The sequence below is a fragment of the Megalops cyprinoides genome, chromosome 25 (assembly GCF_013368585.1).
Source record: "Megalops cyprinoides isolate fMegCyp1 chromosome 25, fMegCyp1.pri, whole genome shotgun sequence".
NCBI lineage: Eukaryota > Metazoa > Chordata > Actinopteri > Elopiformes > Megalopidae > Megalops > Megalops cyprinoides.
The window spans coordinates 13386970-13411346 of NC_050607.1; the positions used below are offsets into that span (position 1 = coordinate 13386970).

The following is a 24377-nucleotide window of genomic DNA, read 5'->3' on the forward strand; positions in this document are numbered from 1 at the left end:
ATTCACTTTTCACTTAAGCGCTGCCATTGTCAATTAGTTTCTTTGATTATAAAATGTGCCATGGCAGCCAACTGGGGAACTTTGAGGTGTAGTTGTGTGGTATCATCCCATAGAATTCCTACCTTCATGACTCTTAAGACAATTGTTTATAACTTACATCTTTACATTTGAATACTGATGAATGTTGGATTTTTAAATGTAGCGCCTGTTCTTTAACATTGCCACAAAACTAACTTGGAACTGATGTGTGAGTAGCCATTTTTTACTTTCCCAGAGTTAAAATTAACTGCTCTTAGGCTGCTTGTGCAGAGTGATTCTCATTTCACCCTTAAACTGTTAAAGGGGGAGCTGGAGTCAGTGTTCAGGCCCAGTCCATCTGGCAGCCATATTGGCTGCGTCCATTGAGGAGAGTGCCTCAGAGTGGTGCTTTCTTGTTTGAGCAGTAGGTCCGTAGATATCAGCACGGTTCAGCTATACTTCATTCCAAAGCCAAGGTGGATATCCCAAGCTGTGCTGAGCTGGCGTGTGTCTGTCCTCACATTCCACTGTGTACCTGTCAACGTAATGTATGCTGGTAGGCAAACCTGATGCTTTTGCCATGTGAGGTTCTTGCGGAAGGCTTTGTCTTCACATAATGTCATTGGAATGCAGTTTGGAATACTTTTTCCCCACGCAAAAGCCAAGATAAGATTGCTGCTAATTTTTTTTTTTTTGAAATTAGTTCTTATTTGGACCCTGTCCCAGTACAACATACACGTGTATCAATTAGTGGTGATGAAGACGTAGTAATATTAGACACAGGTAAAGTGATTGCCATTAACTGACAGTGCATATCCACATATCATGGGCCTGTAAAAGAAACCCTCCTCCTGTGTGACTGACAAGCAAAGTCGAATCAAACGGGCATCAAATTTGACTTTCCTACAAGTGGTATGATGGTTGGCCTGTGCAGTAGAAGCACCCTGCTGAAGTGGACCACATAGAGGTGCCCACAATGCAAATGGTGGAAAAAAACACCCCAAAACCCTTCTGACGGTGCTAAAGGGTGAACAGAAATCTGAACACTATCAGTGGCCAAATATTAAGTGTCCTGAAATGTAATTTTCCCTCTGTTTATATTTGGCAGAGTGGAGTAGTAGTTTTGGCCCAACTTCAGTGAACTTTCCTGGTGTTCCTTGAGCTTATAAATATTTAGAGAAGGAAATTCCCCATGTTAAAAAAACAGCCAGTCGGTTGGTGGCAGGGAACTTGAGGTTGACCGTGATAGCGATACATTGGCTGTGGTGCTACAAGTGTCAAATTGGGGTTTGACTCTGTGCCAGCTTTTATGAAATGCAAGTGGCCCAAAAAAATCCTCCAATATCACTGGCCATTTCAGGGATTTTTTAAATTTCCCTTTTTCTGGGTATGAGCAGGCTGGGACATAAAATGTTGTGGGCTTTCCGGAGGACACAGCATGAACAGTGTGTTTATTTTGAGCAGGGAAGTGCTGAGTGGGAATAGTGTGGATTTAGCTTAAGGTCAAACATGGTGGTTTTAGTCCTTGTGCAAGAGGACACCAGTGGGGTGTGTTGTGATGAGGAGGTCAATCTTGGAGAGGTAAAGTGAAAAACAAAAGAAGGTAATGGTTTTCAAAAGAACCGTTTTGGCACTCTGTTCTGTTCTGTGTTTGCCCAGCCATGTCAAAATTTAGTCAAGATATCATATCAGTTTGCCTCTATGAATCATGTAGTTTAGAGAACAGATGTATGAAAGATGTGTGCTTATCTTAAGATTATGAAAATGATTGTTGAATGTAGCCTTTTGATTGGTTTGCGGTATTTCAAATTTCTTCTGAGCACAGAAATTCTTCAGTGCCATAGTTTCAGAAAACTTGGGAGTGGAGAAAAGGGCTTCAGCACACACTTCAATCAGTGGATCAAATTTGGTTTGAACTGACCCTTTCACACCTTCAGCTTCCTTCAATACATACTGCTTTGTGCACACGCATTATCATATCAGACCCAGGTTGGGTTACTCCTGTTCATAGAAAGCATCAAAACACTTTTTTTTGTGTTGGCTGGGAGAAGCTTACACCCGATATGAGAGAAGTCGTTCTCTCCTCCATGCAGTTCAATTGCCAGAAACAACAAACCAAAAAGATGAAGAGAAAAAAATCTGATGGATTATCACTATTGCATGATTTTAATCAGCGCTGTAGGAATAAAGCTTCAAAGCTGAAAGCAGTCATGTTTGAACTACGTAACACAGCTGTCTATGGGATAATAAATATGGAATTCTTTATCAGGGAAGAGTGCACTTTGTGCCATATGAACTCTGTATAGTCACACAAAGCACTAGTGTTTGCAGTGCTGTTCTACAGTGTAGCATTACAGCAGCAACAATATGCAGCTCTAAGGGCCTGGTAGATTACAGTACAGGATGTGCAAGCACAGTCACCTACCAGATCAATACAGAATACTACATAATGTAGCATTGCAGTCCATCCGGTATCCACCAGTCCAGAGGGTTCAAATACACTGCGTCTGATCTCTGTGCAGGGCTCAGGGCTCCTTCCGTATGACCTCGGGTGCTTTCACAAGTGAAAATGTATAGCAGGATGTCTCTAAAGTTCATCTTAAGGTGATCAGACCCCTTGTTCTGTTCTGGTGCCTGGATTCTGCAGGGCTTCATGCCATATGAAGTCTGTCTCACTAGCGTGAGGTCAGTGACATGTGTGGCGGTAATCCTAGAAATAGACCTACAAGAGCGGTTCCGCTGCGGATGTTGAAAGCATTGATCTCGTCTGGAACACGGTAATTCTGTGTCCATGACCGTCACGCTGGAAAGGCGCCGGAACGCATTGCGCAGTCTGAGATCAGAGGCCAGATCTGCGCCCTGTTCCGTCTCGTCCTCCGCGAACTGCACGCCAGTATGGGGTCAGGAGCCTCACGTTCAGAACAGTGCACTGGCCCTGGTGGGTTGAAACTTGGCCCGTTTTTATCGATCTGTAGACCTCCTTTTTCTGCATAGTCCGCAAAAAAAGTTGTTGGCGGGCAGGAATGGTTTTTGAGGTGGGAGGCACATGAGTTGCCGTGCATGGATTGGTTGGGAGGCGTGAAAGTAGAGGGGAAAATGGTGTCATAGTCACCAACATACAGGCCCAGGACACGGGGCTGTCCTGGGAGTTCCAGCATGACGCGAGTTTGCGTGAGAACTGGCTCAGGTGTCATTCTAGAACCTGCTATAACACTCCATTATGCAGCAGTAGTGTCATTGTAGAATGTGGTTTAGAATTGTGCAGTAGTCGTGTTGCTCCAGAACTCGTGTTAAGCAGGGCAGCGTGTCGGGCAGGCCTACTGCGCCTGTCACCTGCCGCTCGTTTGTAGGCGTGGAGTCACTCCCTCGTTTGCGGTGCAGGCACCAGCGGCTGGTGAGCGCCACCAGCAAGACCTGGAGTGGGTCGAGCTGCCGTGCGCTGGGAGCCGTTCCCCCCCATTCCAGCCGTGCAGCAGCAGTGAGTCATGCCTGCACCTGGTCAGTTCTCAATTTAAAGCTACACTGCTTGCTTGCTTAGCAGACAGTTTCACGGAGTGACTCATGTTCTTTAGTTTTTTCCTGCATATATGTAATGGCCAGCTGGCCAATGAAATGCCTTGCTCAAGGGCTCTGCTGCACCGCACCATCTGGAAACACAGATCCTGACCCTCTGATCATGAGTTCATTGTCCATTTCGACTCTCCTTTTGACTCTAAGGAGAAAAAAAATCAGAAAAGGTAATTTAGCCTTGTTTTTTCCCCTCCACTCTGAGCACAGGTCCTTTTGTGTAGTGTTAAGTTGATGTTTCCTCAGCCAGAGCACTTGGAAGTCTTGTAGTGTCGGGCCTTCTGTCTAAACTGGTCTCCTCTTCTCAGACTAACCTTCACAAATGTTCCCACTGCTTAGATCCACCAGTGCTCTGCATAGCTCTCCACAGCTTGCAGTGTTATAAAATCAGGGCTGTTGCCTAATGAACCCCAGTGGGGAGGACCATTCCTCAGTAGGTGGTGTGGTGATGGCTTGCAGAGCATTGTGAATTTTGATGGTGTTCTCATCAGTAACATTATAAAGCTGCATTTTAGTTTTTCCTCATTTTAATGTCAGTGCAGATGCTGGGCAGGCAGGCAGTTCTAAAACGTTGAACGAAACACTGTAAAACCTGCTCTAGATACATTGCTAATAGCCAGAATGCATTAAATGATCTCTGTCCCCCCTCCGCCCCCCTCAGGTGCCCCCCTCCTCCTGTATGCGAACCGGCGGGACTTGCGGCTTGTGGACGCCGCCCAGGGGCGGGGCAACGCCACGGTGCTGGTGAGCGGGCTGGAGGACGCGGCGGCCGTGGATTACATCTATGCGCAGAGCCTCATCTTCTGGAGCGACGTGAGCGAGGAGGCCATCAAGCGCACCAGCTTCAACCGGACAGCAGGGGGCGCCCAGACCGTGGTGGTCTCGGGCCTGGCCTCCCCGGACGGCCTGGCCTGTGACTGGCTGGGCCTCAAGCTTTACTGGACTGACTCGGAGACCAACCGGATCGAGGTGGCCGACCTGGACGGGTCCCTGCGGAAGGTGCTGTTCTGGCAAGACCTGGACCAGCCCAGAGCCATCGCCCTGGACCCAGCCAGAGGGTGAGTGGTCTGCTTTTTTGGTAAAAGGAGGGGCGGAGTCGTGATGGGTGGTTGGGTGTATGGTGAAACTGACCCCCTATGACATGCTCCAATGGTCGCCATGGCTTCAGCAGAGCCCTGAGCAACAGCGGCACCTCCTGATTGGCTGTCTCTACCCAGCTGCTCTCGAGTCTGCGCATGAGTGTCACAGCACACACAATGCAACATGGGACCCAGCAAAAGTTTACTTGGTATAACTATGAGCTCATCCTGCACGTAGCTAACGTATCTGCAGGTCCACCCCTCAGTTGAATGTCGGGGGTTGGTGCTCTAGGACAGGGGTGCTGATATGACCCCTTACAGAGGTGCGTCTGGTGGGTGCATGTCCCAGTGTGGGGAGGGTTTTTTTTGGGGGGGGGGGGTGGTTTGGGGGCTGCGCACTCTTGCCAGCAGCTGAGGAATGTTGCTATCAGCTGACGATGGAACGGCATCTGCCGCGGCTCGAGAGGGAAAACGAGTGGAGACCAGAGGTCAGAGAGCAGCCTGCCAACCTGATTACCCTCCCCTCCTTCGCTTGCGGATGAGGAGACGAGCACCACACATTCCGGGATCAGCGACTTGGAAGCGCGACGTTGTTTTTCCGAGTTTCAGGCAATGTTTTGTCTAGGTTTCCAGGTCATGGTTAAACAGCCCCATAAAAAAATCTGCTATTGATATTTCCTTCCCCCAACAACTGATACTGGATCATCTCACCGAGCCCTTAACCAATCACGTGAGCAGACAAAAGCTGTTCCTGGGTCAGTGCTGGAGGGGAAGAAAGTATCTACGCTTCTTATTGTGCCAGTGTTTTGGGCTGTGTGAATTGTACATGAGTGCTGTTTTCATTTATTATTGAAGAATGCATTCCATGGGACATTCATCAGATGCTTAGGTAATACACATGGCCTTTGGTTTTGTGCATAAGACAACATGAAGCCAGCAGGAAGGATCAGGCTACATTTCTTTGAATAGGCTTCCTCTGGCTGAGAAGAACCAGAGATATTCCACCTTTTGTTGATGTAGATTGAAATCTGGGCCTTGCTGCGGTTCAGACCAGGTCAGTCTCTCCCCTGCATTATGCAGTGTCTCCTGCATTGTGCCGGGTCTGAGAGCCGCCGAGAGTTGCGCAGCGCCCTGAGAGAGAGCGGCACCGTGTCCGTCTGATGAAGAGCCCTGGCAGTTTTTAACCGACACCAGAAGGATTAAATAGACTCGTGTTCTGGCGCAGAATCGGTTGGACTGATTTGGAGCCGCTCTGAGCTGTGAAGCTGCCTTCACACCCCACAAATGTCAGGGGCTACCAGAACGCCTTACTCAGTTACAGCTGACATTTTTAAGGGCCGTTTCAACCATGTGGGGCTGAGGAACAATTTCATTTTCAGTAATGGGTACAGCATGGCAGTTTGTCCAATTAAAAATGGCGCAGAGTGTGGGATCCTGTATGTATTGGTACAAAGTGTGTGATACTTTTTGAGTAGTACGTGATACTATATTGGTGGATAGACTGATACTATGTATAGGTAGATAGATTGTTATATGATATATATTATGGATAGACTGTGTTACCGTATGTGTCGTGGTTAGACTGACGTACCGTATGTATAAGTGGACAGTCTCTGAGGCTGTAGGAATAGTGAGTAGTATGTGAGCAGTCGTACTGGGCAGCCTAACTCAGCCTACAGGACCATTAGGAGCGTGCCGAAGCTTTGGATGCGGATGGGGAAAACATCGGGCCGAAATCCACCCTGCTGGCAAAGGATTAAGTCTCCAGCCGGGCGCTGCGTGAGAAGGGAGCCGTTTGGGCTTCAGGTGTGGAGACCGGCCTTGTTTTGCGCGCGTTTTCCCCCCTCAGTGTTGCCTCCGCTGGCTGCTGTGTGGAGAGCTCGCACATCAGGAAGAGCTTTCCTTTTTGGCTGGTGAGATTAATCAAATATTGGCTGCCTCCCTCTCCCTCCCTGCCCAAATTGTAACCATCTGATTTTGGGTGCCTCGGGCGGGCTTGAGGGGGGGGGCCTTGCATGCGGAGGCAGGTAGTGGGAGATCTGGGGGTCCGGGACAGCAGGTCCTTCCTGTCCAGCTCTGAGCCAGGCTGATTTGCTTTCCAGGGCAGCGCCGGTGGTGGAAAAACGTACTTATTAAGTCCTTTTCTACATTAAGTTCTCCTCTGCTTCTCTACACAACTTGGCTGCGGACACACTTTCTGGAGTAAGGTTTGGCTTGTTGGATGAGGGAGATGAGAGCTGTCCCTAAGGTACAGGAAGTGGGGTGTGGGATGCATTGGGGTGTGGAGGCCCAGAGCCTCACTTAGCTTGTAATACAGCACTCTTTGTCTTAGGCCCTGCTTTTCTTCTGTGTGCTGAATGTGGGGGGAATCCATTGGCATGCATGGTGTCGGCTTTCAGAAGGCCTCCGTGTCCATTTTCCAGCAATGTGTTTAGCGTGGCATGTAAACCCCCCTTGAAAACAAGTCGACCGTTTCACGCCGGCCTAAAAGCCCACAGGAGGCGCATCTATCTCAGTTACCCACTTGTGTAACTGTGGTGTTTGAACATTTTTTCCCCGTGACAGGCTGCTGAAATGATAAAGGTTTCATGTTTTTAGGCGACCTTTCTAGCGCCTTTCTGTCTCTCGGCCGTGTGCCTTATCTTGCCCGCAGGTTGGTGTACGTTTGCTTGATTGGTGTTTGTGTACCAAGCTGAATTAAGCTGTCGGACATAATTGCTTGTGTTCTGTAATTCCGAAAGACTTTACCCAGAGTTCACCGCTGTCACCCGCTCTCATGAATATTCACGGCGGAGCGTCTGTATTTGTGCAGGATAAGCCGGGACACATTGCAGCCGACTTGCTCTTGGGCGCTTCAAAAGAATGTTTAAACGGGGTGCGGCTTTGATGGTGGCGGGGATCAGGGTGGTATTTCGGTTTTACTCGCAGGGCTAAGCGTTGCGGTGCCACTCTGTGCCACGTTTCATCACCGTTCCGACCCCCGGTCGTTAGGCTTGCCCCTCCCCTCCGAGCCCCTGACCAATCAGCGGGCGGCACCCCCCAGCTGAAGTCGTGTGTTGCGCTGACGTGGTTTGTCGCGGCGTAGGCAGGGGGTGGGGGCTCGTTAGAGAAGCGTGTGTTTTAGGTCTCTCTTCCTCCTGGAAGCCTGGGAACAGGGATGGGAATGTTGTGAATGAAGCTGTGCTGTGCTGGAGGCACTTATGCGTGTAGCCCATGCGCCTCCGCTCCCGCAGCACACCCCCGTCCGACGTCAGTCTAACCCTTAATGGGAAGCTTTCAATAGGCCTGCTTTTGCTTTACTTTTTCGTACCGGGGGGAAGGGGGGCGAGTCAGTTTTATTTGACGCATTCCCCCTTTTTTTTTGCTTTGCATCTGGAAGGGCAGAGCATCCTATGGTAAGATGCCGGCAGAGTCCAGATGGTATGCAGTCAACTGCTTATAATCAGCGGTCCACCCTTCAGCTGTGCCATTAGATAAACACAGCTGTCTGGCTGGCCAAATTTCACATCACCTTGGTTTTACGATCCTGTCAAGGCTAAATTAGATTCCGGGTTATTTTTTTCCCCTGTGGTATTTTGTCCTTAAATAGGCCCATAGCGTAAACAGTGCGTAGAATGGAGCGCTTTGTTTACCTGATGCACTTCGACGCCTTCTTGGAGGGAGTCGGTGCAGCGGCAGAGAAAGGAGCCGCTGTGCCCTGCCTGTTTATGCAGCCTGGCGGTGTGAAGTATTGCATGAACATTACAGCATATTTCATCCTTTGGAGGGTTTGGAAGATGGATGTGAGCCCAGGGTTTTAAAACAAGGTACATTCTGCCATCGCGCTCACGGAAAGAATTTGAAACGGGTTGTCGGTGAATATCAGAAGTGAAGTTTCTGGAAGCACGGCAGCCCTTGGCCACTAGACTGTGTCTGAGCTGAGGTGTGGCAAAGCTTTGCCCCCTAGTTTGGAGGAGGAGGGGTGTTTTTTTGTCTTTTTTGTGTTGTACCTACTCAGCTAGTGCTCTGTGGGTGTACCTCAGTTGTAGTGTCTGCATATCGGTATTCATTTTGTTGTGGGGGCATGTGGGTCTGCTTCAGTGTTGGAACCAGACTGGGGAGGTGGGTGCAGATATGAGACTGCGTGCTTTTTATGAGTGAGGTATGGAACTCCGTTTAGTTTTGGCCCCGTCTGTGCTTTTGAGTTTTGGGTGGGTGTGTGCGTGTGTGTGCGTGCGCCCTCAGAGGCAGGTACTGTGTGGAGGACAATAGGCGGTGCAGTGCTCTCTGTGCATGACCCAGGAAGGAATGTGCTCCTTACTGGTGGTATGTCCAAAGCAGGGTTTGATCTAGCTGAAGGCCTTGAGCCTCCTGCAGTTGGACAGTGAAAGCAGGGACTTCCAAGGCTGAAAACCACATCTCTGTAAACTGCTGTATCCCATACACTACAGCGCAGCTGAAATGCGCAACATTTTAATCTGTTGTTCTGGCACCCGTTGAACACCACTCTTCCCCCCCCCCTCCATCTTCACTCGAGAACACAGATCTCCAGAGCTGGGCCTCCCTGGGAGAGCGGGGGCCTGTTTGGCATGTGGTAGCTAGGTGACGGTGGGTAACCTGAGCGGACGGGGCAGTGGAAGGCAGACAAAGGCAGAGGGAGCGGGCCATGCGCCTCTCGCACATGCTGCTCAGTGCCCGAGCTCCACGCCCCTGCCAGCACACCAGGAGGGCCCAGGAGTGACCACAGCTGCTGTCTGCACACTTTCCATTGTTCTTCTGCTGGTATGTTCTGGTACACTCTGGTACCGAGCTGTGGGGTTAATGTCCTCAGGCCTGAGGTTGAGTTGCTGTCGTTTTGTCCTCTTGTGCCATTTTGAATCTCACTCTTTGGTTGAAGGAAATAAATCTCAAGTCAAGGAGGTGAAGTCTGTACAGTAGGTCCACGTACATTGGTTTGATGCAGTTTTCAGAGTGAGTTTCACTGCAACAGTTGCAATGAAAGTATTAATTTTTCAAACATGTATTTGACTGATGAAACTCTTGATCCAAAGGGCTGAAGGATGTACCATCATATTTTCACCCTTCATGTATTTGATGTTTGCCTAGAGCAGTCCAGTGCATTCTGGGTAGCGTGCCGGATCCCAACAGGCGAATGAGGGGTGAGAGCAGGGCTTGTTCTTGTCAGTCAGATCTCAGATTTAACTTGGGAACTACAGTTTTTTTTATCACTGCAAATGAGGCAGCGGCATGGCCAGTATGGTGCTGGAAGTCCTGTCCCTCTACATCTGATTCCCATTCCCTCGAAGCTACGAGGCGCCGCGCACGTGAACCACTGCCAGTCTCCACGCTATTTATAAACTCACCCCGGAGGCTTCTCGCAGACCCGCCCACAGTGGCAGCCGCACCACCTATCCCGCTGGGTTCTCCCTGGAGCGACACAAGCACTGGCCAATGCACAGCCACCCACGGCTGTTTGGGGGCGGAGCTTCGTTTTGCACAGGCCCCGCCCTTGCCTTTCACAGCACATGTTGACATGATTCTTCAGTGTGTCAACCACTCCTGCACAAGGACTCTGCCTCAGAGTCCAAATGAGCAGCTCAGTTTCTCTGTGCGCAGACAGGGACCGTGAGAGAAAGGGCTGGAAGTTCTTCCGCAGGGAATCCAGCGAGGGCCTGTTTAACACAGCTCCAACACTAATGACTCCATACAACACCGTCCTCAAAACGTAATGGAATGAAGGGCTTTTGGTAGCGGGCCTCCACGGTGTCCATGGTGTACCTTGAGATATGCTTGTGTTGAGTCTGCTAGTAGCCAAAGCACAAGGCCCTGCCTCTGAGGAGCTGGACCTGCTGTCCTACACCGTGTCCTCCACAGTCCTTCCACTCCTTAACAGCAGGGGGGCAGAGGAGGTACAAGAGGAGGGAGAGAGAGGGGGAGAGGAGGATACAGCATGAAAGGGAGTGGATATTCAGAGATCGAGAGGGGCTGTAGGGGAAAGGGAAAGAGAGGTAGCTGCAGAGGGAGAGGCCGGCACAGAGAAACGGATGTTATGATGGGTGTGGCCGGCCTCGCTGCTGTCCGTGTGAGGCCGTCCCTTTACCTCCCACTGGCACCGCGCTCAGCCCTCTCCCCCTCTCCGCGGCCGTGATCCGTCACCAAAAGAGGGCTCTGAATTAGCATGGTAATTCACAAGGGCTAGGATAAAAGGCCCCATAATGTATTCATTGGTTTTATTTAAATTGAAGCAACACCATTCTTTGGGCTGCCTGCCCCTGTGTGTGTGTGTGTGTGTGTGTGTGTGTGTGTGAGAGAGAGAGAGAGAGTCTGAGTGAGTGTGAGCAAATGTGTTTGTGTGTTTCTGAGCAAGTGTGTATGTATTGTGTGTTTGTATATGTGTCTGGACGTGTGCTTGTGTATATCTGTTTGTGTGTGCGTGCATGTGTTTGCTTGTGTTTGGAGGGGGTCCCGGTCCACGGCACTTGTGAGACAGAGGGGGGTGGCTGACTGCACTCATGGGGGGGAGGGAAGGGGGGGGGGGGGCTAACACAGTGGGCGCTCCTCACAGAGTGGAGCTGTAATTACTCCACAGTACAAATAGCTTAGCGAGCTTCCGATTAATTACCCAGTCTGGCGGAACGCCCCCCTGCTGTGACAGTGTGCAACTGTGAGGTCTCTCTCTAAATGCAAATGCGCCTCACTTCCCATCAGCACGTCTGTCATATGAAAGGCCTCGAAATCACAAAAAAATGCTTTCACGCACAAAGCGCCCCAGTAAAACGCGGATTTTGTTTTACTCTGAAATTACGAAGCAAAGCCATGTTTCTTGGTAGGTTGTTTTTTTTTCTGTGTGTATTTTTTTAAGGCTTATTTTTGCTTTGATCCTTGAGGCAGCTGTTTTTAGTTACTGCCTTTTCTTGTAGGCTTTTTTTGCTGCGAAATATTGAAAGTGAGCTGGAGCAGCAGTTGTCTAAAATGTGTGAGACAGAGTCGTGTCAGGATAGCTTCCAAACCAGTGATTCATTGGAAAAGGGGGGAAAACATGTCCTCTCTTCACCTAAGCGGCTCCGTGCCGCTCTGGCTTCAAAGTCGGATGGAAAATGCAGGCCCGATGAAGACAAATCTACCGTCACTTGTTTTGGATTTTTCTTGTTTTAATTATCTGCAGGGAGAAATTGTAACCATGTTCCCAAAGGCTAAATGCATCCTGAAGCCCATGGCTTACCGCTGGTTCGTTTGCTTTGTGGGATTTGCGGTTGGCTGTTGCTTTTGTCAGAACTCCAGAGGTAAACTCAGGGGCTCAGTGTAGATTTTTTTTACCATAGCTGTTCTGCGCTGCACCAAATAATCTTGAAAGCACTACATAAGAAATAATCTTATTTAACAAGAGAACGGCACTGAACATCTCTCGTGCTTGGCTCGGATTTCTTTCTACATATTCCCCCTCTTTATTTCTTTTATGTCACAAAGACATTTCTGCTTAAGTTCGTTGTGGGGGGTGATCTTGGAAGAGATTTTTTTTTATGAGAAAATGCAAAACAGGGCTGTGTTTCTGCCATGGGTGTACAACTTGACATCCATGTAATGGTGCCCAGAATGTCTTTTTCATGTGTCCTGTCTCACGAGAGCACTGGCAGGGAGTGCTAGCGTGGTCCATATTTCAGATGTTTGGGGGTTCTATAATTAGGCTTTCAGGGTTATTTGAATCGGGCAGTTTTTTTTTTTTTTTTTTTTTGCAAGTGACTCATGAGTGAAGTTATGCAATATTTAAAGTCTTTTGCCCTGGTTGAATGTATTAACAGAGTAAAGCAGAATTGGGCATCCCCTGGGCATCCCCTACACGTTTGCAGAGTGCGTACAGCCACAGAGCAGAGGCTTATGGGAAATCGGGCATGGGCCTCCTTTCACAGTTACTCCTGTACCGCACACAGCTATGACTCAGTGCCGTTGCTTTCCTAGTGGGATCTCTAAAAATACTTTTGTCGCCGTAAAACACGGGTTCCCAAACTGGATTACTCTGACCCCAAGGGCTGCATCAGATAAAAGCGTTTCAGAGGATTTTATGCCCGACTGAAGTAATTTGTTTATTCATCTATTAATTGATTCTCCCCCCCCCCAAAATAACATGCGCTGAGTTGTAGAACTGTTTCCCGTGAGTAACTTTTTAAATATTTCCTAACCAGTGTAAACGTGGAAAATGCAGTGTTGCCTCAGTCACATCAGTGTGAGCTGGTAGGGGTACACAGTGCACAGGCAGATGTGGGAATGGGTTCACAATTATAAAAAGGTTCATGAGCCACTAGCCCTGGAGTATGTATAAAGCAGAATAAGAACACATAATAATATTTCATTATGGAAATGTAATGCTACCAGGAATTTTACTCTTATCCGCCTTTGTTCATGGAAACTTCCTTAATGATGCCAGATGTCTAACCTGTGCGGCACGCGGGAGTTGCTGGTTAACATGATTGGCCCCTATGTGTCTCTGGAGGACGGCCCACTGGCCAGCGCCCAGCAGGGTTGGTTGGAAGAACTTTTGGGATTAGAACTCGGGGCGGCCCATAAGGTAGAAGTGTAGCATGACGCGGGGCTGGGTTTAGCAGTAGGGGGTTGGCTTTACAGTATAGCGATCTTTAAAGGGGGCTCGTTATGAATGCCCCCCCTCCCCCCTTCTCCCTTTCTTCTCTGTCCAAGGCTGGCCAGAGGGAGCGTTTGAAAGCTTTTATTTTCCTATAAGATGTTGGCAGCTCTTTCACCAGGATAATGGCCAAGCCATGTTGGCATTGTGAGCGCGGGGCCTGATTCACACGCTCCCCGTGAGGAGGGGGTGGGGGGCGTTTAATGGGCCCGGTGGGTGTCTGGCGCACACGTGTGCCGCCTGTTTGATCCCTGTACAGAGGAACTGAGCTGGAGCGCTCTCCCTGCGTGGGCCCGGGCTTACCCGCCTCGCGCTCGTGCTCAAACGCGCACACACACACACACACACACATACCCACATATACACATACTCACACAGGCCCACACTCATAGTCCTGCACTCGTGATGAGCTTGCACAGTCTCACAAATGCACAGACTTGTGCTCATACACACACACTCAAACTCTCACACAGGACCACACTCCTACTCAAACATGCACACACACACTCACACATCCATGAAATGCTCACACAGAGAGAACCGTGCTCACACTCAAATGCGCACATACCCGTACAGACACATGCTCATGCTATCGCACTCCTGCACGGACTCCTACGCGTACTCTATGTCTGCAGGAGACTGTGTGTGTCACTGTGGGTATGCAAGAGACACAGATACACTTAGGTTTCCACACACAAGGGCTCAGACATGCCCATGTACACACGCAGTCTCACACATATGCACACACACATCATACACGCACTCTCTCTCACTCGCAGATGCGCTCTCATGCACTGCCGACGTCTGAGACTTGACACATACACAGCCTGTACACACACAAGCCCCTGTGGATCCACAGCGATTCGTGCCGGAAAGGTGCACGCGAAGTTGAGTCACACTCTCTCGTGCTAAATCCAGGGATTTGTTCCTAATAGTCTCCAGGACGCAGGGCCACCTGTGCTTTCATCCCCCTTTGGCCGCAGAAGCTGTGAAGTGTGTCCTTTCTTTTTCCTACACGCCTCTTAGCGTGCTGCAGCAGCGCTAATCACTGCTGAACAGATCCGTGCTCTCTCTCGGGGCAGCGGTCTCCTCCACACCGCCCCTCTGCTGCTCTCGCTGACACTCGCAGAAAGCTTCAGCACCTGCGACGTGCTCATTTACAGCGCAAAACGAGCTGGAAAAAATAAGGTATGAGAGGGAAACAAAGGGATTTGATGCAGTCACTTTTAACAGGTAAGCAGTGGCACAGCAGCCAAAAGACACGATGAAGATATTTGTTCAAAAGCAGAGCACAGTGGTAAATCCGTAGGTCTGTATACTAAGGACAATCTAACACTAACAGAATGGGGATAGAAGCAGCTGTCACAGAAACCAGTGTTTACGGCCTTGGCGTTCCTTTGTACGACAAGCCTTTTCTGGATGTGTCCGTTTCTGTTTTTGGCCAGGGGTAACTTGTTTTTCCTCAGTGTCTTACACAACTGGACAAATGCTTAAAGTGAACACTCTGTCACTGTAAGAAGCAGCAGACTGTGGAGGCGTTCTGAATTGAAGTTGTCCAAATTGCCCGGCAAAACCGCCCCTGCAGAGAAACCTCTGGATCACGGTCTTGGATCAGGCCCAACATTTGTAATTCATGCTGCTGAAAGTACACAGTGCATCTTGGAAGTGCCATCTCTCTGGTGCGCCCTCAATCTCAAGATGATTTAAACTTAACTTGTAGTGCTTGTCTGGCTGCACTGAATCTTAGCTACTTTTTTCAGTCAGCCGGTCAGGATTTATTTGATAAAGGCAAGCGCTTCTTCAGCAGGAAGTCCTCTTTACTGTAAGGAAAGAGGCTGAAATAAGGAGCAACAGTTACCAATCAGGGGAGCATGTGACGGGGACAGATCTGGGAACTGGGTTAGAGAATCAGAGGAGGAATTGACTCCGTGATCCACAGATTAAGCAAAACCGAAAGAACAATGAAGGCTACAGGCTGAGAGGTTCTGCCGTGCTGATGCTGCCTGTCTGATAGCAGCATGACCCCCCTCTCCCTATTAACAGCGTGGGCTTAGGAGAGCGGAAAACGAGTCTCGTTTCTGCTGTCCCGCCATCGTGAGCGAGGGAGAAGAGCTCAGTTCGTCTTAAGCTCGCAAGCCGGAGTCGTGGGCCTAAAATGCAAACACCATTTGCCCTGGGTGAAGTCATTTGCTTACAAAATAATCCTTGTCAGAAATACTCCATAATGGTGAATATCCTCACAATGGCTCGTTTGTACTGCTATAAAAACATCACAGAGGAACAGAGCAGCTCCATAAGGCTGGTGCGCGCTGTGGGCCGGCCTTTGTGTAACTGGATCTGCCTGGCCACTGCTCTGTAATTGTGTTGCATGCCCAGAGCTCGCACCTTCCCACAAGCCGTGATGAATATTCCGGCATGTGTGTAAATATTTGGAGAATGCACAAGCGGCCGGGGCCGCGCGCGGCGTTGCCAAGCGCACATGTGCTCCGCGCCGGGGACGAGGACAGCGGCGGCGGCGGTCCCGCTCGCCGTGGGACAGGCGAGGGCGGCCGCCAGGAAGACGGCCTAATTATTACATGGAGGATTTTTAAGAAGCGTGTAATTAGTCTCATTAGAGTGCGTGTCTGAGACGGGCGACGCCCCCCGTTTAAGGGCCTTTGTGTGGCTGCGCCCCTCCGCTCCCCAGACAGTGACCCGGCCTGACCCCTGCGTGGCGGCGGCGGCCCCGCTTTCCCACACGGGGGGCCGGCGGCGGCGTTTAGCGGCCCCGCGCTCCTCTTCCTCCTCTCCCCCAGACGCAGGAGGCTGCTCCTCACTGCATCCCCAGAACTTTGCCCGAACACCCAGCCCCTGCTGCCATCACACCCAAGGTTTTTAACGCCGGGCTGCTTTCCCACTCCCTGTGTGTGTCCCTGTGTGTCTGTGTGTGTGCTGTTCATATGTGCTTGCATGAGTTTGGGTTGAGGGACTCCCCTGTTTAGGGAAATGGGAATGTCCATCTGAGCAGGTCCTGTTCTGCTGTTGGAAATGAAGCTGCTTGTGTTCAGGAGTGCTGGATCGGTCCCACAGAGCATCACTGCAGAGTGTCTGTGGAGGAGCTCGCCGTTACTTCTCCACTAAACGAGCTCAAAAGAACAAAAGTTTTAAAAACCAATAATTTATATTAAAACCAAACATGGAGACAAAGGAAACCAGCCTATACACAAACTGCAGAGCAGCAGGGACAAAGTGAGCCTCATCTGCTCTGCAGACACACCTGTATTTAGTCAGGCCTCAATCAGTACGGTGTGTCTTGTTATCCAGCAGGCTGGTACCCCACACAAACACAGGTGCACATAGTCAAACAATGATTGACAGTCAATTAACAATTAGGCTTTAGGTGGTGAAGGCTCTCCTTCACAGTGTCAGAGCGCTGACTGTGACGCGCTGATGAACGGGTGTGGCGGTGGCGTGCCGGGCGCCATGGCGGTGACAGAAGCATGAACGCGTCGCGGGAAACGGCGGCGTGCGCGGCCGTTATTAGTCGCGCGTCAGTTGTGTGAGAAAACCCTGATGGCGAGGCAGAGTTGCGTGCGGCTGTGTTTCCGTGATGGAGAGTCTGATAAAGCCGAGTGTGGGGAATCCTGACGGGCCGTCAGTCTGGGCGACGTCTCCGCCGTGACTCACCCGGCCCCGGCTGTCACCGCCTCCGTTCCTCCTCGCCGTCTAGACTCGGCCCCAATGAACACTTAAACGGGCAAACCTGTTCCTCTGCGTGTCACCTTGTGGGTTTTATGTCCCAGCTCTCAAACGCACTGTGACCCCCCCACCACCGCCACCCTCAACCCGGGGAGGGCAGAATATGACTGGAATCACCTGTGACCTTTACGAGGGTCATAATTGCCGTGCTGCATGTCATGGTCAGCATTGGCTGCTGGAGGATCCCTACCTTACAAGGACAAAACTCAACGAGGCAGGAGAGACATGGCACCAGTCTGAGAGGTGGAAAAGGTTGTGTGGAGTGTGTGTGTGTAGGGGGGGTGGGGGCACTCCAGCAAAATCCGAATCCTTATTTTACTGTGTGAAAACGGCCCATTGGTGTGGAAGGCATTTTATCTGTTTAGACAATCAGACTTTGTTTGGCGGTAGTTGGTATGCGTGTGTAAGGGTGTTTGTGCAATCCGATGAGACAGGATGTTATGGTGGTTTGGTGCACGGAATCGCAGGGAGAGCGTGGCACTGGCGCATGCGTCACTAGTGTGTCCTCTGTTACAGAAACATGGTCCAATCGAAATCCATATCCAAAATATAGTGCATAAAATATCAGTACTGAAGTGTTTTAAACCCTTGCTGACTGGAGAGTGTAGGTTTTTGTGTTGCAATATGGAAACGAGCTACAATGTTTTTCGGCAAAACCTTTGTATAAGTAGTCTGGGTTTAGCTGTAGCTTGATGAACTCACTTTGTTGGGTGGGACTTCCTGAAGTTTCTGCGTGGCATTTATCAGTAATCTTCAGTCAGCCTTTTGGGGCTCATTTCTGTCAGTTATTACAATGGGTGGAATTGTAAAAAGTCTGATCAGTGATCGATGGCTTCTATAATATTGCCTTAGATATCGTTCCATTTCTGAGTCACAGGATCAACACTTCAGTCTGCCATTTGGGGCTCATTCCCATCCAGTATTACAATGGATGGAACTGTAAAAAGTCGATACCAAGCACCTCTTTATAAAAGTAAAAAAAAAAAAAGAAGAAAAAAAAACTCAGATGGAGTGTGAATGATATGTGACCGGTCCGTTTTCCCCAGCCTGACTGTGTGATTATTCCCACAGATGGGTTAAGTGATACAGCTGGACTGTAGCCTGTATTTACACCTCATACCTGCTGAGGGAATGCTGGCTTTAAATTCATCTGCTCCTTCAGGCCTTTTGTCCTCGGTGGTTGTTGGGGGCTGGGGGGCCCCCCCGGGGGGTGGTCCAGCTGGGAGGGGTGTCGGAGGGCAATTTGGGAAAACAAAAGCGTGCGTTAGCGCAGCGGTCCCGAGCCCCGTCGTGCCTTTGTGTTTATGCGGAGCTCGCGGGACGCGTTAACCTGACACATCTCTCCCTTCCTTTACGTCAAGCACATCCACAAACAAACCCTTAATCCCTCCCCAGGGCCCGGCCGCACTTCAGGACCACCCCCCCCCCTTCCCAAAAATACCCCCGCGGATGGCTCTGTGGCGTCGGGCAGCCTGTGCAGTGAGAGCCCTCTCTGGCTGTGGGTCAGAGCCGGTGTGACGCCCCCTCCAAGCTCTCCGTTTGAGGAGGAACATCACAGCGAGGGAGGCTGTTAGTAGCTCAAATGCTAATACTAATTTGTTCCTTACCTTTACACTTGCTGCTTTGCAGTTTCTTCTCCCAGATCCCTTCTCCACAGCTATTAGGGCTCTCAGTCTGGCTGGCAGAGACTCTGCTTGTGTACTGCCCTGTCAGTCTTAAAAATATCAAATAACTGCAGGGGGCCACATGCGGGCCTTCACAGACCAACGCAGAATCGAACGCTTCACCAGAACGCCGGTTCTCTGAAAACAGCAAAGAGCTGGGATCTGCCTAACTGATTTGTAAGATGAGTTGAGCAGCTTGCAGGAATAGCATAACTGCTCTTAAATACTGAGGAAGATGTTTAAAAGAAAGAAGGTAAATTCCTGGCCTTCAGATAAATTTATTACCATCCAAATCAGTGTAGTGCATTTCAGCCATGATGTAGAGAAACGTCTCTCTCTCTCTCTCTGTTTTTGCCTCGAAGTGACGTTGGCTGTAGTCATGCCATGAAGTAGATCTGCCTGATGGTTCCCCATGCTCCTCTGAAGCTCCCTCAGCACCGCATTCTGTTACTCTCTGCAGGTTTACATGCCATCACAGTGATACACACCAGCACACTATGAGGAAATCACATTTCTTTACTTCCATAGGTCCTGTATGAGGACTCCTAGACAAGAAACCTCAAGTTAAAGCAAGTTTAGAATTAAATGGATGGAGGGGAAAAAAAAAAAACAATTGAGTAACTCTGTTGCCAGTCCACTCCTATCGTCCCAAATTTGTCTGGTTGCAAAACTGCATGCTCCTTTGCTGAGGTCAGTGTTTCCCATAGGAAAGTGTTACAGCTGGGAGGAGGGTGGGTGCTGTTTTCTCACATTTTCTCGCTGTGGCCATCCAGCAGGGATAGCATGGGAATCCAAGGTTTGCAGCAGGTCTGTAGTGGGTGTGTAGCATTGATATGACTGCTGGAGTGTAAAGGTGGAGCTGGTGAGGTTGAGGCCGTCGGTCGCCATGGCCGTCGGTCCCTCTAGCTGGCCGGTCGTCCGTGTGCTGCGTGCGTCAGATTCCTGAGGGCTCACAGACTCCGGGCGCGAGGTGAAGAGAAGGGCGTCTGAAACGTGAACCGCGGCGCCTCTTTTTGGCCCGCGTCCACCGCTCAGGAAGGCCGACCCGGCTTCCTGTGGGGCCACTTGACATTTCTGCAGCGCGGCTTCCTCGTATTGTCGCTCGGAGGCCGTCCCGCTGCGTCCACGCAGGTTCAGGGTCAGAGGTCACCGGGGCCCCCCTGCGCCTGTGCCCTGCTCTGTTTATGATTTCTGTTTTTTCCTTTTCTTCGCCCCGTCTGCGTCCTCGCCCCTGCGACCCTCTCTCGTGTCCCAAGTGTTTAGGTGGAGCGCAGGGGTTTGTTTGGCTCAACACCGGAGTCACCGGTCATCAAACATCCTGCCTCTCTAAATCCAGCTCCTTAGTGTGACCGTGTCTCCTGAAACGTGTTGGCAGTGGACATATGCCTGTTTAAATCCCTGCTGTACTGTTCTGGAGTATTAGAGAATGTCTGAATGCTGTATGTGTTTTGCAGTACACAGCTGGCATGGCATGGAACTCGTCTGTCAAAGCTATTGTAATAATGTTCTGAATTCTAGAAGTAGAATATAATGCCAGTGTCATGCGGTGCTTAGACTTGGTCCCAGGTATACTGGGACTCTTCCAGAATGGCCTTTTTGGTTTTCACTGGGCAGTTTTCATGGTAGTTCCTTCCGAGCATATCGCATACAAATCCGTATCTTTGCTATTTTTGATGTGCAGTTAACTGGAATTGAGACCAAATGATGTGTGGAAGTCTATATGAAGATACATATTTCAGTAAAGACCCCAGAAGGATCTCTTTAGTGCTCATCTTACTGGTGTATTCGTGGTCGTTGCTATGAAGGAGAATGTGTTCCTAATTACAATACCTGGTAGTGGTAAAGATTAATAAAACGTATGTGTTTTTGTTCCTGTTGCTAAGAGCTGCATATGGTTTTACAAACACAATCTGTGTCTGTACTGCACGGTACTGTACACAGTGGGCTGGTTAGATGTTTTACCGGGTCTCTCTCCTTGTCTCTGCAGGTACATGTATTGGACAGACTGGGGCGAGATCCCCAAGATTGAGCGGGCTGGCATGGATGGCACCAGCCGCTCAGTGATCATAGACAGCAACATCTACTGGCCCAACGGACTGACGCTCGACTACAGCCAGCAGAAGCTGTACTGGGCCGACGCGAGGTACAGCTTCATCCACCGCTCCGACCTGGACGGAAACGCGCGGTACGTTCCGGCACTCCCGCCTGCAGTCCTCCATTTTAGTTAAATCACTTTGACATTTCCTCTGCAGTCAGTTTTTACCCTTTAGGTTTAAACCCCAGGATATAGCTCTGTGGGGTTAGATCTGTCCTGTGAGAAATGGCATGATACGGCTCAGCTGTGTCAACACCACACCTCTCTCTGTAGGCTGTGCCTCTCAGTGCAGTACAAATAGGGGTGCGTTCGTCAGGCCTGGGTCTTGCTGTCCTACTCCTTTTTTTGCCTTCACCTTGTTAATGAGAAATTAATATGTGTGTGTGTGTATGTGTTCAGGGAGGTGGTGGTGAAAGGCTCCCTCCCCCACCCCTTTGCCCTGACGCTGTATGAGGACACGCTCTTCTGGACCGACTGGACCACGCACTCGATCCACTCCTGCAACAAGGTGACGGGGGACGACCGGCGGGAGGTCCACTCCAACATCTTCTCCCCCATGGACATCCACGTCTTCAGCCAGAAGAGACAGCCCCCTGGTAGGACTCCAGCCAATCACAGAGCCGCTCGGCTCAGCGCGACGACCAGTCACACACTCAGCCTCCAGAAGTAAAGAGCACAGCAGCCAATCGCACTCACCTTCCACAAGAGACCGGCGAGCCCCCTCAGCCAGTTACGGTCTCAGGTAGCTGAGTGGTTTGTTTAGGTGCGCCTGAAATTCGCAGGGAACACCGAGTACTCTCTCGTCTTTGAATTGCGGGCCCCACGCATTGGGCAGGAAGCGCTCCTCCTTAATTGCATGCATGAGATCAATAGCCCTGTAAATAGGCCGCGGGAGTGAGTGTCCCCGCCTGCAGAGGGGCGCGGGCTCGCAGCGGGCGCTTCGCGGTACCCACTCGGCTTTGTTGTCGAGGCGCGTTTAATCACCTGTGTCCGTTATCCGCAAACGTAAGCAAGGAACTGGCGTCACGACACAAAAATAGCCCTGCAGCGGGATCGGAGATTAAATGGAGGAACGATTGCGGCTTGGGCAGCTTCTTGTGTTTTTAGATTTGCCTGACAATGACGTGTAGGGACAGTGAGAAGCACAGGCAGTCACGCTTTACCAAATCCAATACACACACCGATTCTGACAAAACCAGTGGGAATGGATTGGTGGGGAAGTGAGCATTGCTTTCTGAACATTAGTACGGCTGAACTCATTGTAAACATAATGCACTGCCAGCCGTTGTTCTTTGAAACCTGATACAGAGGATATGAGCGTAGTACAGTGTTTAAAATCTAAGCCTCGGCTTTATTTAATAAGCCTTAAATTAAATAGCCGGCCTTCGTATGTATGCTTAAACCGTCCCACCACCTCCAGCCCTCCGTCTCCCTCTCTCGGGGTTCTCTGTAAAAACAATGCGCGAGTGTTGGTGGGATTTGCGTTGTAATGCTATTCTCCGGCAGTCATTAGAGCACAATCACCTTGCTGCCTCTCTGGCATGGAGAACAATGAGCCCTCTGTTGCCCCCTCCTCTGCAGAATGCAGGGAATCTCTAATGGTCCAGAGAAGGCCTCCTGGCCTCCGCTCTCACGTTAGCGCGGAGTGCTCGGGTTGCAGCCCCCACCCTCCATCCCCCAGGCCACAGAGATGCTCCGGCTTTAGCAGCCCTAGTGTTCGGTCTTAAATGGACGTACAGAGAGGGGTTTTAAGATGTTCTGGGAGGTTTTTAAGATGTTGTTTTGGTCCAAACAAAAAATGGAAAACGCTGGCGGTAATGTTTTGTAGTAACCCTTCCTTTTGTGTCTCAGTCCTCTGAGATGAGGAAACTGTTCGGGCCCTTACCTGTGTATTAGTGCCCTGCATGAGCTTACAGGTGTGTTGCTGAATGGGGATAATGAGTTTCTAAAGCAGTCCGGCCAGCCCCGTATCGTATTTAGTATCAGATTATTTTTTGTTTTGTCCGCTTGATCCGGACTCGTGTGTAACGCTGTGGCGTCAGTCTCTCTGGTCCACTGTCCTTTGGGTGTCTGTATCTGGAGCAGCCAGTAATAGCCCCATTAGGGGCCTCCTCTGGAAAACATCAGGGCCACTGCAATGTATGATACATTAATCTGTTAGTTTCATCAGTTCATTGATTTCCATGTTGTGTTATTTGTTTGTCTTTATGGGATAGGTTTAAAGTGTTTACACCTTTCATTTCAGGAGTTTTTCAAACTTTATTCACAGAGGTTAGCGTATGATGATGAAATGTGTGGCACCTTTGTATTGTTGGAAGGGGGTCATGGAGGGAGGGGATGATTGGCCAGGGTTGACCTGGTGCCCGTGTGAAGGCTGTTATTTTCCCAAACGAGAGCAGCACTCAAGTCGTTGTGAAGTGAGCTCAGCCCAAACCTGTGTGGGTGTGGTAGTGATTTTCCTTTTATGGGCTTTCCTCTGTCGCATCACACTCGTCATGTGACACCCCATTCACTCTGCACAGAGTGCTGGCCCCGCCCATGCCTGACATCACAAGGGTCATGCTCCAGTTTCTGTCTGTACTTCAAACAATGGAGATTTTTTCCAATACAAAAAGACCATGTTTTATACTGTTCCCAAAGGGGGAGATGCTGTGACAGACATCAGAACGGTCACAAGCCAAGCCATTTCCCAAAGTGTAACAGCAAAAGCAGTCTGCTTTTAGCATGTCGTATTGAAATCTAAAAATTCTTCCACCAGATTATTATAAGCGTAAAGGCGTAACTACTCCAAAAAGACCAGAAATGGGAAAAATAAGATGTTTTGAGCAACATATGCGAATGGAAACAATTCGGAACATATCCAATTTCAAGTAGTTTTTCTTTGAAATGGATACATACAAAGTTATTTGTGCCATTGTGAAATGATATAATGGCCCTGTATTAATGGTAGTACAGCGCTGTTTTGTATGGTCTCAAGTTGTATCTCTCAGGCTCTTTCAGATCGTTTCTGTCATGTCCGTTTTAGATACAGTATGCTAATTGTTTCAGCAGTAGTCCTCTGTTGAATACTGAGCCACTAGAGCAGGTTGGAGTGGTGTGTTTATGTACCTGTAAGTGACACACCTGTGACCCAGTCCTGATTCTGCTTCCAGCTGTCACGAGCCCCTGCATGGTGAAGAACGGTGGCTGCTCTCACCTGTGCCTGCTGTCACCTGTGAAGCCCTTCTACCAGTGCGCCTGTCCCACGGGGGTGCAGCTATTGGAGGACCACAAGACTTGCCGGGATGGTGAGATTCAGCCCTGCACCCTGACATCTCGCTTCTGAAATACTATCTCTGCTGCCCTTCTCCTTTTTGAAACACTATCTCTACAGCCTCTCTCTGTTCTGAAATACTATCTTTGCTGCACCTTCTCATTTCTGAAATACTATCTCTGCTGCCAGAATGGTCGTAAAGGTGCTATTAAACTGGTGCTTTTTTTCTGCCCCCCGCCCTTCTTCTCCAGCCAGTCGATGAAGGTAAATGTTGTGTTGGAAGGACGTTGTATTTGAGTGTTTTGAGCAGAACGTAAAATGAATTACAGCTTGAATTGTGATTGCTTTG

The 24377-nt window shown here is 49.8% G+C and overlaps 1 protein-coding gene across 1 annotated transcript in view; it reads left to right on the forward strand.

Annotated features, from left to right (window-relative positions):
• lrp6 (low density lipoprotein receptor-related protein 6) overlaps positions 1–24377 on the forward strand; it is a 50814-nt gene that overhangs the window by 1711 nt on the left and 24726 nt on the right. The window contains exons 2-5 of the mRNA XM_036519914.1: positions 4247–4643; positions 20668–20865; positions 21175–21371; positions 23928–24062. Of these exons, the coding sequence (XP_036375807.1) occupies positions 4247–4643; positions 20668–20865; positions 21175–21371; positions 23928–24062 (927 nt within the window). The remainder of the gene's footprint in view (positions 1–4246; positions 4644–20667; positions 20866–21174; positions 21372–23927; positions 24063–24377) is intronic.